The 17,195-nt window shown below is 41.6% G+C and overlaps 1 protein-coding gene across 3 annotated transcripts in view; it reads right to left on the bottom strand.

The window, feature by feature from the left end:
- Nucleotides 1–17,195, bottom strand: part of SLIT2 (slit guidance ligand 2) — a 441,790-nt gene that overhangs the window by 41,458 nt on the left and 383,137 nt on the right. For 2 of the 3 annotated variants that reach the window (XM_073574662.1, XM_073574660.1), the window contains exons 21-31: nucleotides 15,756–15,824; nucleotides 13,511–13,582; nucleotides 13,341–13,412; nucleotides 13,112–13,183; nucleotides 12,237–12,400; nucleotides 8,465–8,589; nucleotides 8,283–8,380; nucleotides 3,821–3,960; nucleotides 3,389–3,415; nucleotides 332–425; nucleotides 89–226 (exon numbers count right to left, since the gene is read on the bottom strand). In XM_073574662.1, coding sequence (XP_073430763.1) covers nucleotides 89–226; nucleotides 332–425; nucleotides 3,389–3,415; nucleotides 3,821–3,960; nucleotides 8,283–8,380; nucleotides 8,465–8,589; nucleotides 12,237–12,400; nucleotides 13,112–13,183; nucleotides 13,341–13,412; nucleotides 13,511–13,582; nucleotides 15,756–15,824 — 1,071 coding nt within the window. The remainder of the gene's footprint in view (nucleotides 1–88; nucleotides 227–331; nucleotides 426–3,388; nucleotides 3,416–3,820; nucleotides 3,961–8,282; nucleotides 8,381–8,464; nucleotides 8,590–12,236; nucleotides 12,401–13,111; nucleotides 13,184–13,340; nucleotides 13,413–13,510; nucleotides 13,583–15,755; nucleotides 15,825–17,195) is intronic. The other variant, XM_073574661.1, reaches the window with a different exon arrangement.

Raw genomic sequence — 17,195 nt, 5'->3', positions numbered from 1 at the left:
CTGAAAAAGAGAATATAGTAATGATCATGTCTTAAATCTGTACCATGTTATCCAAAATTCAATCTCTAAATTGTGGATTCGGACTCACCTGTAGCCATCTGGGCATACACATGTATACCCATTTACTGCATCTGTGCACCGTGCCCCGTTCCGACACTTGTTGTCTTGGCAGTCGTCATAGTCAATATCGCAGTGTTCACCCACATATCCTGGGGTGCAGTCACATCTACAAAATAGAAGATCACTCAAGTTTCGATCCAAATTAGCGTCATAATAATGGAAAGTGACTAAGATTACGAGGAGCAATTACCACCTGTCATCCCACACTTACTTGTATCCCCTAGGTGTTACAATGCATTTCGAGTCGTGCTGACACGGGTTTACTTCTTGGGAACAGAAGTCCAACTTTTCTTCACATAATTCACCTGCAATACAATATAATGGAGCCTTATCATTCACCCCTCATCAAGCCTTAAATATCCACAGAATGACCGATAAAGAAATAATAAAATCTTACTTAGTAGCCGACAAGTCTAAAATCCTGAGGCAATGACAAATCTAAGGGGTCAAAACAAGCTATCACCTATCTACAGGGTAAGTTGTAACTTGTGGATCGGTGGAGGCCCAGCTGCTGGTACTCGCACTGATTAACAGAACGAGGTACTTTTTTCACCTGTTAAAATGAAGCGGAATTGCGAATGCTCCACCTCCGCTCCGTTCATTCTCTATGGGGCTGCCAAGAGATGCACTTGGCTTTTTCCAGCAGCCCGATAGGAAAGGAATGGGTGTTCATGCCATTTTATAACAGGGATTAAAGTTCCCTATCAGTTTTTGGACCCCCACTGATCAGCTAGTAACCACCTACAGTATACTTTGGAAAGGTGATAGCTTGTTTAAACCACATAACCCCTTTAAAAGAACAGTAAAAGTGTAAATAAAAATAGATTACCATGTGATTTTGAAAAATCTACCTGTTTTCAGGTGTGATTTTCATATTGCCCACACCTGTTACTTGCCACAGGTAAGTTTGAACGAGCATCACATGCTTGAAACAAAGTTGTTTACCCACAATTTTGGGAAGGTGCCAATAATTTTGTCTGGCCCGTTTTGGGGATTTTGTGCGAAATTATATCCAATTTGCCTTTTTTAATTTTTTTTGTGTTGACCCAATACACATAAAGGAAAGAAACGTGTATATAAATAAACGTGTGGATAAAAAAAACAGGTGTAATTGCAATCATTTTCTGGGAAAAATACTTCATTTTCTGGAACAATTTCAAGGATGCCGACACTTCCAGCCATGACTGTATAATGAATGATAAGATAGGGACTTTTTTGGGAAATGCAATATTTTGCGGGCGACAAAATAAACTTTAACTATTGCGCTTCTACAAACATCCCTTGCAGTTTGTGGCGACGTACTCTAGGTCATCCTGACAGCTTTATGCACACCGCTGGAGGAACACCTGCTTTAGCTTTCCCTGGCCGCTATGTACTGAAACACAAAACGTAGCCTTTTATGAAGTGGAATAATTAACTTAGTGCAGCGGCCGGCAGCCTCCGAGAGCAGCCTTCTGGATTATGAAGCTCTGCAAAACATGACTCCACTCCCATGAATTGGACCTAGAGGGGCACTTTTATGTCACTTGAGAAGACTTGTAACATAAAATCTATATTAACAAGCCTGACATCTGCTCCCCGATACAGCATGGGCGCTCGCGAAGATACCGTAACCATTCTACTATGTGCACTATAAGCTTTATTCCTGGAACGACTCCATGAGCTAGACGGACTGGAAATAATAAGAGCCCAAATGGAATAGAAGAAATGGGAAAAACGCTCATTCCTCCGAAGAAAACAGTGGAACAAACGGCAAAAAGAAGAGAAGCGAAGCAATGAGAAAGCAAGAATACGAGGTACAAACATGAATCTCTGGTGGGTGGTGAAGATCTAGGACCACGGTGGCCAATTGACCATATTATGGCTAGCCCCCTGAAAGCTGCACTTTACATCCATCCTACTACAGAAGAGTGACGACACATGTACGTATATCACCCATCATAACCTCTCTACTGTAGATAAGGGACCCAGGCTAATTTAGAATTTTCAGGGATCCCAATATTAAAAACACACACAGTAGAGTATGTGTGCATATATTTGCGTAATATATATAAGTTGGGTAATATACATATGGTACTTAAAGGGAATCTGTCGGCAGGTTTTTGCTGTGTAATCTGAGAGCACCATGATGTTGGGGCTGATACGCCGATTGCAGCGATGTGTCATTTACCACATGTGTCATTTGCTGTTTTATGAGCAGTAGATTATCACTATAGGACTAGCTCAGCTCTCTGAGCCTTGCTAGATCTGCAGCCGAGAAAACTGTGATTGTATTGGAGAGGAGGGCAGAAGGGTGAGCAACCAGGAGCCAATACTTTTCCCTAGGAGATCCGACCACTGATCTTGAAAAATAGGTAATGTCAACATGCAATCGGCATTTATGTAACTGTAGGGCATTCCCATATTATAATAAAAATTTGGTATGGCACCTACTAAAAGGGCAAAATAGTCTTCAAAATAGCAGGTAGCTGGGAAAAACAAGATTGCCATCTGTGCATGACCTTTCCTCAAGGATAGATCATGAGTGAATGATTTGTGGGTCCCACCAGGAAAACTACAGTATATACCTTCATGGTTGCCCTGTAAAAACAAGTTTTCAGCTATCCATTGGATAGGTTACAACTTGCTGATCAGTGGGGGTCTGACCACTGGAACCCAGACCCATCGGCTAAATGGGGAACATGTACCCTGAATACAAAATGGAGCAGCAGGTTGGATGCTCAACTTTTTGCTGCGTACATTCTGTTTGGGGTTGCTGGAAAAAGCTGAGCGTAGTGCTCGACAGCCCCAGAGGGAATGAATGGAGCAGCGGTCTAGCATGATCATTGCCACTATAGTCTACCAAAATAAAAGTGCCCCGTTCTGACGATCGGGATATATTCCAGTAGGCGGTTCCACTCTGATCAAGTTTTCGCCTATCACTTGGATAGATGATGATTTATTTTCACCAGTAACCAGTGAGGCTGCGGCTGGCGATGGGCACCTCTTATGTATGTAAATGACTCTAGAGGTCCTAACACTAGATCTACATGATAGAGCAGTGATCATGGATCACCAGCAGTCCCAATCAATAGACAGATTGGAGAGCACAAGAGTCAGACTCTCCACAGCCTAAAATGGATGATAACTGTACGACCACATACAAGAACGATACATTACATTCAACCGAAAAGGAATTTAGAAAAGAGAGACTTCAAGTTTAGTGTCTCTTTCAATAAAGATATGAAATAAAACTGAGATTGGAAGAAAAGGATGAAGAAACACTGACCTTTTTCCACCTCATTCAGATTAGCAGCTTGGGCAACAAAGACAGAAGAGACAAGATACGTATGTGTTTATTGGAAAACAACACGACATGTTGAGACAGAAGCAACAAAGACGAGAGCAGAGAAGAAGAGAGTATAATATATAGAGGCAGGAAGCCACACTCATTGACTCGGATGGAAATGGTGACTAATAGGTTTACGATGGAAGACAACTGTGGTCATTAGTGGTGGATGTGCTAAACTGAGTAGTCCTCAGCAGTCCTATGTACACAGGTCCATACAGTATAGGTCAGGTATCACAGAGGAATATGTAGACCACTCATAGCTCTAAGGTCCTGGACCTTGACCGATTACAGGAACTCACATGTTGACTTCATAGAGATTCTAATATGGATGTGAATAAGGCAACTATTGTCACGTCTCCATGATCTCACCTGTGTACTCCGGTGGGCAAAGACAGGTGTAGTTGTTGATTCCATCCACACAAGTGGAATTATTTTCGCAGTCGTTATCCTCACAGTCATCGATGTTCACCTCACAGTTCTGACCTTCAAATCCTTCTGGACATGTACACCTTGGAGAGAGAAGGTTCAGAGGACAACATATAAAACGCCATGGATGGATTAGAAGAAAATGTCAATTTCACATGTTAAAGGGAATCTGTCAGAAGATTTTTGTTGTGTAATCTGACAGCAGCATGATGTAGGGCCTGAGGCCCCGATTCCAGTGATGTATCACTTAGTTTACCGGGTGCAGCAGATGTGATACAATCAGTTTTCTCTGCTGCAGCTCTAGCAGAGCTCGGAATGCTAAGCCCTGTATAACCCCGCCCACACCACTGATTGGCAGCTTTCTGTGTGCACTGTAAATTGACAGAAAGCTGCCAGTCATTGGTGGGGGTGTGGTGGGACTTGGAGGCTCAGAGGCCTTAGAATACAAATGGAGCAACAACATTTTTTAATGAAATTTAATTATAAAAATTATTTTTAGCAAAAGATACACTACCGTTCAAAAGTTTAGGGTCCCTTAGAAATTTCCTTATTTTTGAAAGAAAAGCACAGTTTCTTTTCCCAATGACGCTAACATGATTCAGAAATACACTCTATATATTGTTAATGTGGTAAATGACTGTTCTAGCTGCAAACGTCTGGTTTGTAATGCAATATCTTCATAGGTGTATAGAAGTCCATTTCCAACAACCATCACTCCAGTGTTCTTATAGTACTTTGTGTTTGCTAACTGTGTAAGAAGTCTAATGGATGGTTAGAATACCCTTGAAAACCCTTGTGCAACTATGTTAGCACAGCTGAAAACAGTTTGGCTGATTAGAGAAGCTATAAACCTGACCTTCCTTTGAGCTAGTTGAGAATTTGGAGCATTACATTTGTTGGTTCCATTAAACTCTCAAAATGGCCAGAAAAAAAGAACTTTCATGTGAAACTTGACAGTATATTCTTGTTCTTAGAAAAGAAGGCTATTCCATGCGAGAAATTGCCAAGAAACTGAAGATTTCCTACAACGGTGTGTACTACTCCCTTCAGAGGAGAGCACACCAGAGTAGAAAGAGAAGTGGGAGGCCCCGCTGCACAACTGAGCAACAAGACAAGTACATTAGAGTCTGTAGCTTGAGCTTGAGAAATCGAGGCCTCACAGGTCCTCAACTGGCAGCTTCATTAAGTAGTACACGCAAAACGCCAGTGTCAACGTCTACAGTGAAGAGGCGACTCCAGGATGCTGGCCTTCAGGGCAGAGTGGTAAAGTAAAAGCCATATCTGAGACTGGCTAATAAAAGGAAAAGATTAATATGGGCGAAAGAACACAGACATTGCACAGAGGAATATTGGAAAAAAGTGTTATGGACAGATGAATGCAAGTTTGAGGTGTTTGGATCACACAGAAGAACATTTGTGAGACGTAGAACAACTGAAAAGATGCTGGAAGAGTGCCTGACGCCATCTGTCAAGCATGGTGGAGGTAATGTGATGGTCTGGGGTTGCTTTGGTGCTGGTAAAGTGGGAGATTTGTACAAGGTAAATAGGGATTTTGAATAAGGAAGGCTATCACTCCATTTTGCAATGTCATGCCATACCCTGTGGACAATGCTTGATTGTAGCCAATTTCATCCTACAACAGGACAATGACCCAAAGCACACCTCCAAATTATGCAAGAACTATTTAGGGAAGAAGCAGGCAGCTGGTATTCTATCTGTAATGGAGTGGCCAGCGCAGTCACCAGATCTCAACCCCATTGAGCTGTTGTGGGAGCAGCTTGACCATATCGTACACAAAAAGTGCCCATCAAGCCAAACCAACTTGTGGGAGGGGCTTCTGGAAGCATGGGGTGAAATTTCTCCAGATTACCTCAGCAAATTAACTGCTAGAATGCCAAAGGTCTGCAATGCTATAATTGCTGCAAAGGGAGCATTCTTTGAGGAAAACAAAGTTTGAAGGAGAAAATTATTATTTCAAATAAAAATCTTTTTTTCAAACCTTGTCAATATCTGGACTAGATTACAAATTCATTTGGCAACTCATTTCATTAATAAAAGTATGAGTTTTCATGGAAAATACAAAATTGTCTGGGTGACCCCAAACTTTTGAACGGTAGTGCACATGCAATTAAAGGGGTTGCCCCCTATTCAAATAGCCTCTTCTCAATCAGTGTTTCCCTTCTAGTAAAATAATAACACATATTTTCACCTATGGTGCTGCCGCTGTTCCAGCAGTGCCAGTACCTGCTCACCCGGGGTTCGTATGACATTGTTATGTCACGCAATCCCTGCTGCCACTGACCCTTCCTTCGAACAAATCAGACTTCCGGAGAAAGTGTGAGAGCAGTCACTGCTCTGACTTCCTTGGTATGTCAATTATGGCCGAAGTAGGGGAGAGAGGCTGCAGGGATTGCGTGACATAACAATTGCATGTATTTTTTGGCTAAAAATTATTTTTATAATTGAATTTCATTAAAAATATTGTTGCACCATTTGTCTTCTATGGCCTATGCGATGTACTGGCTATTGCTGGCTGAAGGATGGGATGAATGAAAATCTGTCCAATGGGACAGTTTCTAGTTCTTATATCTGCCTTTTTTAGTTCTTCCCAGCTGATTTATGACCCCAAAACACATCAAAGTTGAATGTACAGGAAAGCAAATAGCTTATGAAAGCAAGACAGCACAACATTTACAATGAAACAAATTTGCAGAAAAATGATTTTTAGCCCAATTACATGTATTCAAGTTAAAAAAAAAACTAAGTTCTTAATAATGTCCCCAGAGGTAGAGTGCAAACGGTGCTACTCACTTAACAAGATGGCCTAGCTCTGTAGTGGAACTGGCATTTTCCATTTATTTAAAGATAAGCTATCCTGTAGTAGTCATAAATTATGGAGCTAAGGATGCAAAAATGTATGACAGCGGAAAATTTCTACATAAATATATAGCTGTCCAAAATATACCTGTCATATTTTGCTTGCAGCATGTGGAAGCAATGAGAAAAAGATACTATGGAACAAATTGCCAGCATATGTTTCAAAGTGTCAGTTCTGAAAACCGATTACCTTTTGGAAATAGGTATGCAAAGCATAAAATATTCCCAGCGCCACGTAATGTGCCTGCGGAATCACTAGCAAATGTGATATACAGGTATGATGAATGAAACCCATAGTACCATCTATATGAATATCTTCTACACCATGGCAAGTCTACATCTGATACCATAGAATTATGGGATGCAGAAGGCTACAATATTTTATAAACTCTATATGAGGGTATTCTCTGGTTAAAATATATATATAAAATATATATATTCCCTCAAAATAGTGGGTGCTCTAGTCTATTCATCTCCCATGGATTATCCTGGAAGATGGAGACACCTGGGTCACGTACTTTGCTATGCTCCTATCTCATACTTTATATGTTCCCTTCCCCACCCAGGGAGGTGCGAGGTTGAAGTGTATAGGATTACACTAATCAGACAAGACAAGGGAAGACAGGGATGAAAGAAAACTACAATCATACATACAAATATACTCACAAAACAACAGAGTGGAGCACAGAGGAGGGATAGGAAGGAGAAACCAAATAGGAGAGGATGAGGATAAACATGCATACCCACTCCAAGCAGAAAACTCATGAACAACTCTCCAACCGCCTACTCCAAACACTGAATTACTCCTCTAACACCTAATCTGGAAGTAAGAGCTATCACTGGGAATTACCAAGTGCCAGTGGCAAGTATATATATCACAGAGGAGTGGCCAACACAGAACAGCTGAGACAATTCAGGAGGGAGAGCTCCAGGTGATCAACTGAAATGATTAACCCTTGCAATGACAGAGCAAGGAAAACCTGCAATCTTTAATAGGATGGTGAGGCAGTCCGAATCAGTACAGGATTTCGTGTGACCAGACCCCGCAATCTACCGGCCCCTCTCTGTCGCGGTATTGCCGTGATACACACATTGTGAGGATTCACAAGTCTGCAGTTCCATGGAGTATTTGAAAACTTGAGTGCCAAGTCTGGAGAATCACTTTAACAATTGCATTCCCAATTCAAGACCCTGATGTCTTCGCCAGAGTAGAGAATGGGTATAAGAGTGAGAGACACTCCTATCTGTTGTAGGACACAAAAGGTCCTTCCAGACAGGCCATTAATTTCAATGGACACAGTGTAATGCTTTATTGACCCTGCAGTGGTGCAGCAGAAGAAATTTAACACTTATTGCCATGCTTCTCAAATACTACAGATGATCACCAAGAGTCTAAGCAGACGGATACTATGTGATCAGCCCATTGTCAATGGACCCTTTAAAATAGTCCAAAGCAGAGAACCCCTGTAAGGTATAAAAAATGCAAAAAAATCAAGAAACAAATAAAAAAATAGACATTAATACTGACCAAAAAGCATCCTTCTCCCCTTGTTTCAAGTGGCACGTTCCACCATTTTTGCAGGGACTGCTAATACACGCATGAATGGGGGTATCACAGTCTTGACCCTGGAAACACAAAATGATGCATCATGTACATAAATTACAAGGATTTATCATCTTAGCAAAAAAACGTTCTTTTACTTTCAGTACCTTAAAACCATAGGGACATGTACACCGGTAAAAGTCAACGGGGTCGATTTTGCAGGTGGCATCATTCTTGCATGGGTTGGATAAACATGGGTTACACTTGGCGAGGATGTTGACATCAGCAGGTCCTGAGCAATAAAAGAAAAAATTTAGAATTATTACAATTAAAGCCTAAATTTATACTCTGAACCAGTGACTCCCCAGCTCATTAGAACATTGGGTTCTGCAAGGTCTAATAAAAGCTCCAGGTAGACCACTGATTTGGATATCTTCCTCGAATAAAAATATTGGCTTTTCAGGAATCAGAGGAGGGTGGAGATAGATTGAAAAAGGTTGGAAAGGGCATTGAACTGATGAGCGGTGCCATGGCCGTACTGGGAATCTCTGCTTGGTTTGGACAGTCATTTTGTGCTGGCAGACTCTTTTTAGGTAGCCAGACACCTTAAACAGTTGAGGGTTAGCTCAACAGATATTCCATCCGAAACCCATATGCACATTCTTATGTTCTTATGGTGACAAGGAAGTAAGCTGGACAAGCAAAGGATCGGGCATGTTGAATTCCAGCATGCCCAATTTCTTCTTCTGACATCTGCTACTGGGGGTTAAATATAATTTTATCCGATTAATAGGGAGTATCAGCGAGCAGCACTGCCCAGTATTATCACAAATGATAGTGATCCTTACTGCACACAGAACATAATGAAGTTCTACTGGGACATTCCTCAACATCATTAAATGTAAGGGTTTGTGCATACATCTATTCTAGGCAGATTCCGCCTGTAATGCATCTAGGAAAGCACCATAAAACTGCAGCAAAAACTAACATAAGGTTATGTGCACACAACGTCTTGATTCTAATGGCGGAGATGCCTAGGTTTCTCTAAGTGAAACCACTTTAAAAAAAAAATCGCTTTTTGCCGTTTCTCCACCACCGGCTTCCTTTTCCTATGGCTTCAACTATAAAGAGTGAGCGGCTTCTAATCGCAGCCGCTAGAACAAAGAACATTTTACTTTTATCAACAGCTTCCCGTTTTCCGCACCCTGAAGCGGTTAAAAAAAGTGACAAAACACTGAACATGCACACAGCAATGTTGGTTTCACATTTCTGTACATTACGTTCATTTTTTGCGACAATCAAGGGGTGATTTTTTTAGGCGGGATCCACCTGAAAAAGACGTCGTATGCATATACACTTATAAACAGCAATGTAAAAACGACACGTTCAGTCTTTTGTTACTTATTTTAACCGATCCAGGGTTCAGAAAACGCGACGTGGTTGAAAGGAGGAACATATTGATTGTTCAAGCGGCTTCATTTGAAAAAGTCACCTGTTCTTTATAGCTGATAGGAGAGGGAAAACGCCACCACTTTTTCCTGGAGCAGCTTCGCCCAGCAAAACTTTGATGGCTACTCTGTAGTGTGCACTTATCTAACCAATCCAGTAGTCAGTAGATAAACATAGTGGCACTCAAGGCCCTTTTACATTTAGCGATGCACCAGCGATCCAACCAGCGATCCGACCCGGTCAGGATCGCTGGTGCATCGCTAAATGATCGCTAGTGAGCTTTCATACAGAAAGATCTCACAGCGATGCAGCAGCGACGCAGCGCACGATACTTACCATTCACACACAGCGATCCTGCGTCCTCCCGCCCGCCTCCACGCGTCGCTGGATGTCACAGCAGGAAGTCTCAGCAGGAAGCGCCCGACGAGAAATGGAGCCGGACATTCTCGCGCGATCAGCGATGGACAGCGGGGGAGCCGGTCGTTGGTAAGTATCACACATAGCGATATCGCTAGCAATATCGCTATAACGTCACAAAACCAGTGACGTTTTAGCGATATTGCTAGCGATATTGCTTAGTGTAAAACCCCCTTCAATTACAAATCCTAGACTCTTATCTTTTCTTTTTGTGCTCGAATGTCCTAGGCCATTTTTTGATCGTTGGTGTCCCGCTGTCCAGCATGCATCGCTGAGTTTGACGCCCTATAACAACGACGAGCGACCTCGTTGGCGACTCAGAACTCAGGGATGCAGGCGTGAGTCGTTCAGAATAGCTGCTGTGTGACAAGGTCCCAATGACCGCAGAGGTCGTTACACGGATCGCCGTATTGTTGCTGCGTCGTTGAGTAGATCTGTCTGTTTGACAACTTACTAGCGACCATGTTGCGACGTACCAGCGATCCTTACCAGTTCGTATCGTTGTCGGGATCGCTGGAGCGTCGCTATGTGTAACGGTACCCTAAGGCAAACACTAAACAATTGCAGAGGAGGGAGGGCAGTGAAGAGGCGACTGCCATTTCACGTGGTCTTTTGCTTCTTCGGACTTCAGTGAGGTTTTAAGAAGCGCATCATCATGCTAAACTACATGTCTCATCACAAAGTTCCCCATCCTCTGTAACTGTTTATTCTTGGAATGTACCAAAAACATTTTTGAAGATTAAAGGCTGACATTGGTGACTGTCACTATGCTCATCTATTGATTATTGATAAACCTAATTTTAATTAATGATCCTTCTGTTTTGTGACCTTAGCGGCTGTGAACACAGCTTTGTCCTTGAGATTGGACAGTCTGCTCTCTTGTTAGAATGAACTGTTTGTTCTTATGGGAGTAAGGAACAAACCTGTTTGTTATGAAGGTCACGTAAATTCCCAAGTTTTGCTTTTGTATATTGTCAGCTTTTCACACAGAATTAATATATAGATTCGCAGCTTAATATTACCGGTAACGACACCCTACACACAACAGATGATTCAAGCAACATAATCTTAGACTGTAAAGCGGAAACAATTTTGGGACAGGATAAGACCAATGTGTGTTATGTAATTCATGCTGGCTGGATAGTCAACATGCCACCCAACTGATATTCTGAAGGCCTCCAGATAACCGGGAATCCTTTTTTTCTGGGGATACCTCAATTCATACCACATCAGGGGGTAATCGGGATCAATTATATGATCACTTGAACCTGCCATAATTCGTGGATTTCATCCACATTCATCTATGTGTTTGGCCACCTATACACTTCAGCCATTTCATCCTGAAAAACCTATGTCCTAAATTTGGATGGTTATCTTGATGTCCAAATATGAAATTGTGGTAAAAATAATGGCTTCGCTCTATTTTTGGTTAATCTGGGATCATTCCACAAATTTATAATTAATCACAATTTCTAATCTCTTACTATCTCTTCACCATAAGAACATGTGAGGTATTACCAAAGCGGGGGAAAACCAGGAGGGCACGAAAACTCCATTGCAGTTAATATATGGAGGGCGGATATCAGAAATATTCCTCTCAGGTACTATGTACACAGTTCAGTGGGTAGTAAAGCAGACCATGAGAATCTATAGCTTCAAAGTCAATGGCCCCACCTGCCCCATAATTTAGATCTGAAGACCAATTCTCGTTCAGTTGACTTCAAGATATAGCACAAAGACAGGGGTGTGGGAAAACTGACATGCATGTGCAGATTTGGGGTTACACCTTAGGGAAGATAAGAAGGTGAAAGTTAATTTGGTCATTTCGGGGTTGACAACCCTTACCTGCCACAAGAAAACCACATGGCCCTGGAATTTCTAGGCCAGGGATTATCATAAGGCCAAAAGTAAGAGACTGAGTGTTAGTTTAGAGTCACACATCAAAACCATTTCACTAAAATATTTCTATTGCATTGATGACTAAAAATTATTTGCAAGCGTTATATGTCTTCCAACCTCAAATCTACTGGGGTCTAAAGCATATGAAATGGACAAAAGTGAATAAGAAATTACCATGACATGTAAACTTCTTGGAAGGTGTAGTGAGGAGAAGCTTGTCGGCCATGTCTCCGGGTCCGGCACACCGTGCAATACCAGGCTCCTTGTATTCTGACTTGACCCAGTCTGACAGCCATTGCATGTTACAATCGCAGTACAGCGGGTTTGCCCCTATAGCCCTGAAATAGGATAATTAGGAAACATTGTTCTCATTACGGCTCCATTGCAGATGGAGTATGTGAAATGGGATCAGTTTCAGGGCTCGAGCTTTATGTTTTTATTACGTCAGGTCTAATTTCTTAAGGTGCTTAGGAAATTGTCACATTCTGTTACAAGAAATAATCTCAAGAAAAAATGCTATACCCTATAAATCAAAAGGTTAATACTTAAATAGGAGACATTTGTATAATTCTATATGCCAAAAGTCGGAGTGAAAGTCTAGATGAAGAAAAAGGAGAACCAAGAGTCCATATAGCTTTGTATGCACTAATGTATGGAGGCCACTAATCAAAAAGAACTTGGTTGGGCTAATGAACATGATGGATCTCCGTTCTTAATCCCTTATGGGCCCATAGGCCTTTCGTATGCCCCCTGTTGATGCCACTATGAAGAAGCAAAGATTCTTAGGGCCAACTTCTTCAAAAAGAAGAATCTGATAGAACAGTGTTCCACTGTTTTCCATGTTTCTCCAGGTCCATGAAGTTACACTATACATCCATACCAAGCTATGGACACCATATCATAGACTCATACAGAAATGTGCTTTACCCATTTTTTTTCACATAGGTCAAACAACAAAAATGGTTTCCTAGCCTAAACACATATTACTTTCCTTCTAAAAACTGATGTCAATAATATTTCCATATTTTTAATGCAAAAAATTAACTTACAAGTGGGAAAGGGATGAAAGATCATTGAAGGCCCCTTGGGGAATGGTGGATATGTCATTGCCATGTAGAGACCTATCGGATACAAGTCCATGGTTAGTCAACTGCAATGATCAGCTACATCTGACATTATAAACAGCACTACAACTATAAGGATGGAAGCAAACTTATTCTAATATATTAATGGATGTTATAACATGTTCACATGATTGCTTTTCAATCCGATGCTTACAGGAGTCGAAGGGAGTTCAGACCATCGAACGCCTTGATAGGAATGCATCGCAGACGATTGTAACTGAGAATCCTAAAACAAGAAGCAGTGGTTCATATTATTAGAGAAGAAATAGGCATTTCTTATCAGTATGTCTGCTATAAGTATTGGAAGTTCAATAAATGACTTACAGAGTGAGCAGCTGCGTCATGTTACTGAAACTCTGGTTAGAGAGAGTGCTTATTCTGTTATTGCTCAGGTCCCTGTGAAAGACACATCCATTACATCAACTTACTGCATCTTATTTCGTAAAGTTAATAATCAAATCACTAAAGGTAGTAATGATGTCGCTCCATGATAAACAAAAAAGTGAAGCTAGAGTCCGGTCCATGAAAAGGACTCCATTTTTCTGATTCATAAGTCTGTATTCTCCTCTTAGATTTGAAAGCAGATTTATATTTGACCTAATAGGTTATTATTAAATTGGAGGCGGGATGACTCCTGGTACCCCCACCCATCAGCAGATTGAACGGACTGTGGTGCAAAGGCGGGACGACTTCTTGTTCCCCTACCGATCAGCAGATTGAAGGGACTGTGGTGTAAAGGTGGGATGACTCCTTGTTCCCCCCACCGATCAGCAGATTGATGGGGCTGTGGTGCGAAGGTGGGACGACTCCTTGTACCCCAACCGATCAGCAGATTGAAGGGACTGTGATGTGAAGGCAGGACGACTCCTGGTACCCCCCTCCGACCAGCAGATTGAAGGGGATGTGATGCAAAGGCAGGACGACTCCTGGTACCCCCCTCCGACCAGCAGATTGAAGGGGATGTGATGCAAAGGCAGGACGACTCCTGGTACCCCACGCCGAAAAGCAGATTGAAGGGGCTGTGATGCAAAGGCAGGACAACTCCTTGTTCCCCCACTGATCAGCAGATTGAAGGGACTGTGGTGTAAAGGCGAGACAACTTCTGGTATCCCTGCCTACCAGCAGATTGAAGGGGCTGTGATGCGAAGGTAGGAAGACTCCCTTTTCCCCCACCGATCAACAGATTGAAGGGGCAATGGTGCGAAGGTGGGATGACTCCTGGTTCTCCCACCGATCAGCGGATTGAAGGGACTGTGGTGTAAAGGCCGGATGACTCCTTGTTCCCCCACCGATCAGCAGATTGCAGGGGATGTGATGCAAAGGCGGAATGACTCTTGGTACCCCCGCCGATTAGCAGACTGAAGGGACTGTGGTGTAAAGGCCGAATGACTCCTTGTTCCCCCACCGATCAGCAGATTGAAGGGACTGTGGTGTAAAGGCCGGATGACTCCTTGTTCCCCCACCGATCAGCAGATTGAAGGGGCTGTAATGCGAAGGTGGGGCAACTACTGGTACCCCCGCTGATCAGCAGATTGAAGGGGTTGTGGTGCTTCCACAGCTCCATACATTAGGTAATGACTGCAATTGGTACTGCAAGCAATTTGATCCACTATTATGAGAGAGAAGTTACAGAACAACAATGGCACAAAGTATGGAGTCTTGTCACTTCTGGTTCTCCACAGTTCCATCAGTCAGCCAAACAATGGAGGTGATAAAAGCAGCTATCTTAGATTGATGATCTAAAAGGCCAATCATCAACATCACAGTCCTGGAAAAACCCCTTTAATATGATATGCAATAAGTATTTAAGCTGAAACCATCTATTCTAGTGAATAGGACAGAAATTCAATACCTGCCGATCACACGTGTGCCATGGCAGATATCAGTAGACGTCATCGGTCCCGTTCATCTTCCCATACAGAATTGATCATAATAGCCCTTTAAATCACTTTATTCTACATGCACCCTGGTAGATATCAGTAGATATTACATCATTTGTCCCACTGACAGAAGTGAGCAGAGCCAAAATAGCCCTTTAAATCTTTTCAGTCTACATGCATCTGAGCGGGTATCAGTAGACGTGATGTTGCCGGTCCAGCTCAGCTTCCAATGCAAGAGTGAGCAGAGCCAGAATAACCCTTTAAACTTTTAACTCTACAACTTTGCAGTATATTTGGATCTCTGTATCAGAAAAACTGAGCTAAGACGACCCGAGAGATAATGAAGAAGAAGAGGTAAATGGGGAAAAAAAGAAGAAATATGAATATGAAAGAGTAAAAGTTACAGATAAGGGTAAAAAAAACATGACAATGAAATACTCTTACATCACTTGCAATAATAAAGTTCCAGGTTTGTTGTGTATTGTTTGTATTAATATAGTTTTTGGATAGAACGCAAAAGATAACTCTACTGTACTGCACCAACATTCAGCCCCTAAATCTCTATCTCGGATGTCATGGCTGACACACCAGAGTGCAAATCAGCGGACTTTACAGACGAGCGTTTTAAAGTGAAATTATACCCAGTTCTATTGAATGGCCCTTTATTAGTAACATAGATCAGTACTCACATGAGCATTAAGTGCCTGTAGCTGGACAGCTCCTTAGGGACAAGTGTAAACAGGTTCCCATCTAGGTACCTAGAAGAAGAGAACAGTAGGAAATCCATCACTGGCCTGGAGTATTAAAAGACTTCATCTCAAGCTAAACAGTGTGGAGTTCCCGAAGGCTGAAAGATAAATTACGGTGAGAACACAATAAAATACAACAATAATAAAAGTCATAAATTCATTTTCGAAGTGAGCAGCATATGTAATCCATTCAAGTAGAGATTTTTTTTTTGCTTGCTTTCATAGAATACAATATTAATCCAGATACCGAACAAGCATTAATTCACCTGTGAATATTAAGTGAAGAGACAAAAGTAAAAAGTAATTATTGTATTTTTTTATCCAATATTTTTAATTTGTTAACAGACTTTTATAGGCCCTCAACGGGTGATGTGAAAATAAAGTACAAAAAATGGAAATCCACGCACACAGGGGGAGAATATACAAACACCCTGGGTGAGATTTGAATTCAGGATTCCTGCACTGCAAAGCCACCGTGCTAACCACTGAGCCACCGTGCTGGCACTTATCATCCTAACCTTTCTTCTCGGTCAACATATCTTGAAATGAAGCATGAGATGACCAGTTTTGTTAAAACAAAACATGATTTTCTGATTCTGTGTTGGAAGATGTTTATGCTGGATGTGTCTATATGTAGCCCCCCAGTGTTTGTGATATTTATCGTGGCCTCTTCATGGTTTTGCTAGCATGTCGTGATAAAGTACTGAATTAGTATCATGAAAAATTGAGAGTAAAATTTGTGAAAACGTACAGGACATGATTAGAGGGAGTTTGAACATCTGATTTAGTGGTTTTAATTCAGTGTGACCTGGGCCCAGATCCCTGTCAAAAATATACCTGTCAGACAGTCATTCATGTACTTACAGTTCTGTCACTTCCTTCGGTATTTCTTTGGGTAATGCCTTTAGACCTTTGTTACTATGCTACCCCTTATTATCCTAACCTTTCTTCTTGAGAAGAAGGTTATCTTGAGATGAAGCATGAGATGACTGGTTTTGTTAAAATAAAACGTGATTTTCCGATACTTACAGTTCTGTCACATCCTTCGGTATTCCTTTGGGTAATGCCTTTAGACCTTTGTTACTATGCTACCCCTTATCATCCTAACCTTTCTTCTTGAGAAGGTTATCTTGAGATGAAGCATGAGATGACTAGTTTTGTTAAAATAAAACGTGATTTTCCAATACTTACAGTTCTGTCACATCCCTTTGGGTAATGCCTTTAGACCTTTGTTACTATGCTACCCCTTATCATCCTAACCTTTCTTCTTGAGAAGGTTATCTTGAGATGAAGCATGAGATGACTAGTTTTGTTAAAATAAAACGTGATTTTCCAATACTTACAGTTCTGTCACATCCCTTTGGGTAATGCCTTTAGACC

Source organism: Dendrobates tinctorius, unplaced genomic scaffold (genome assembly GCF_039654945.1).
Source record: "Dendrobates tinctorius isolate UK_male_01 unplaced genomic scaffold, ASM3965494v1 ptg000039l, whole genome shotgun sequence".
NCBI lineage: Eukaryota > Metazoa > Chordata > Amphibia > Anura > Dendrobatidae > Dendrobates > Dendrobates tinctorius.
The sequence above is the reverse complement of the archived record's forward strand: the minus strand, read 5'-3'. Positions and strand labels throughout refer to the sequence as shown.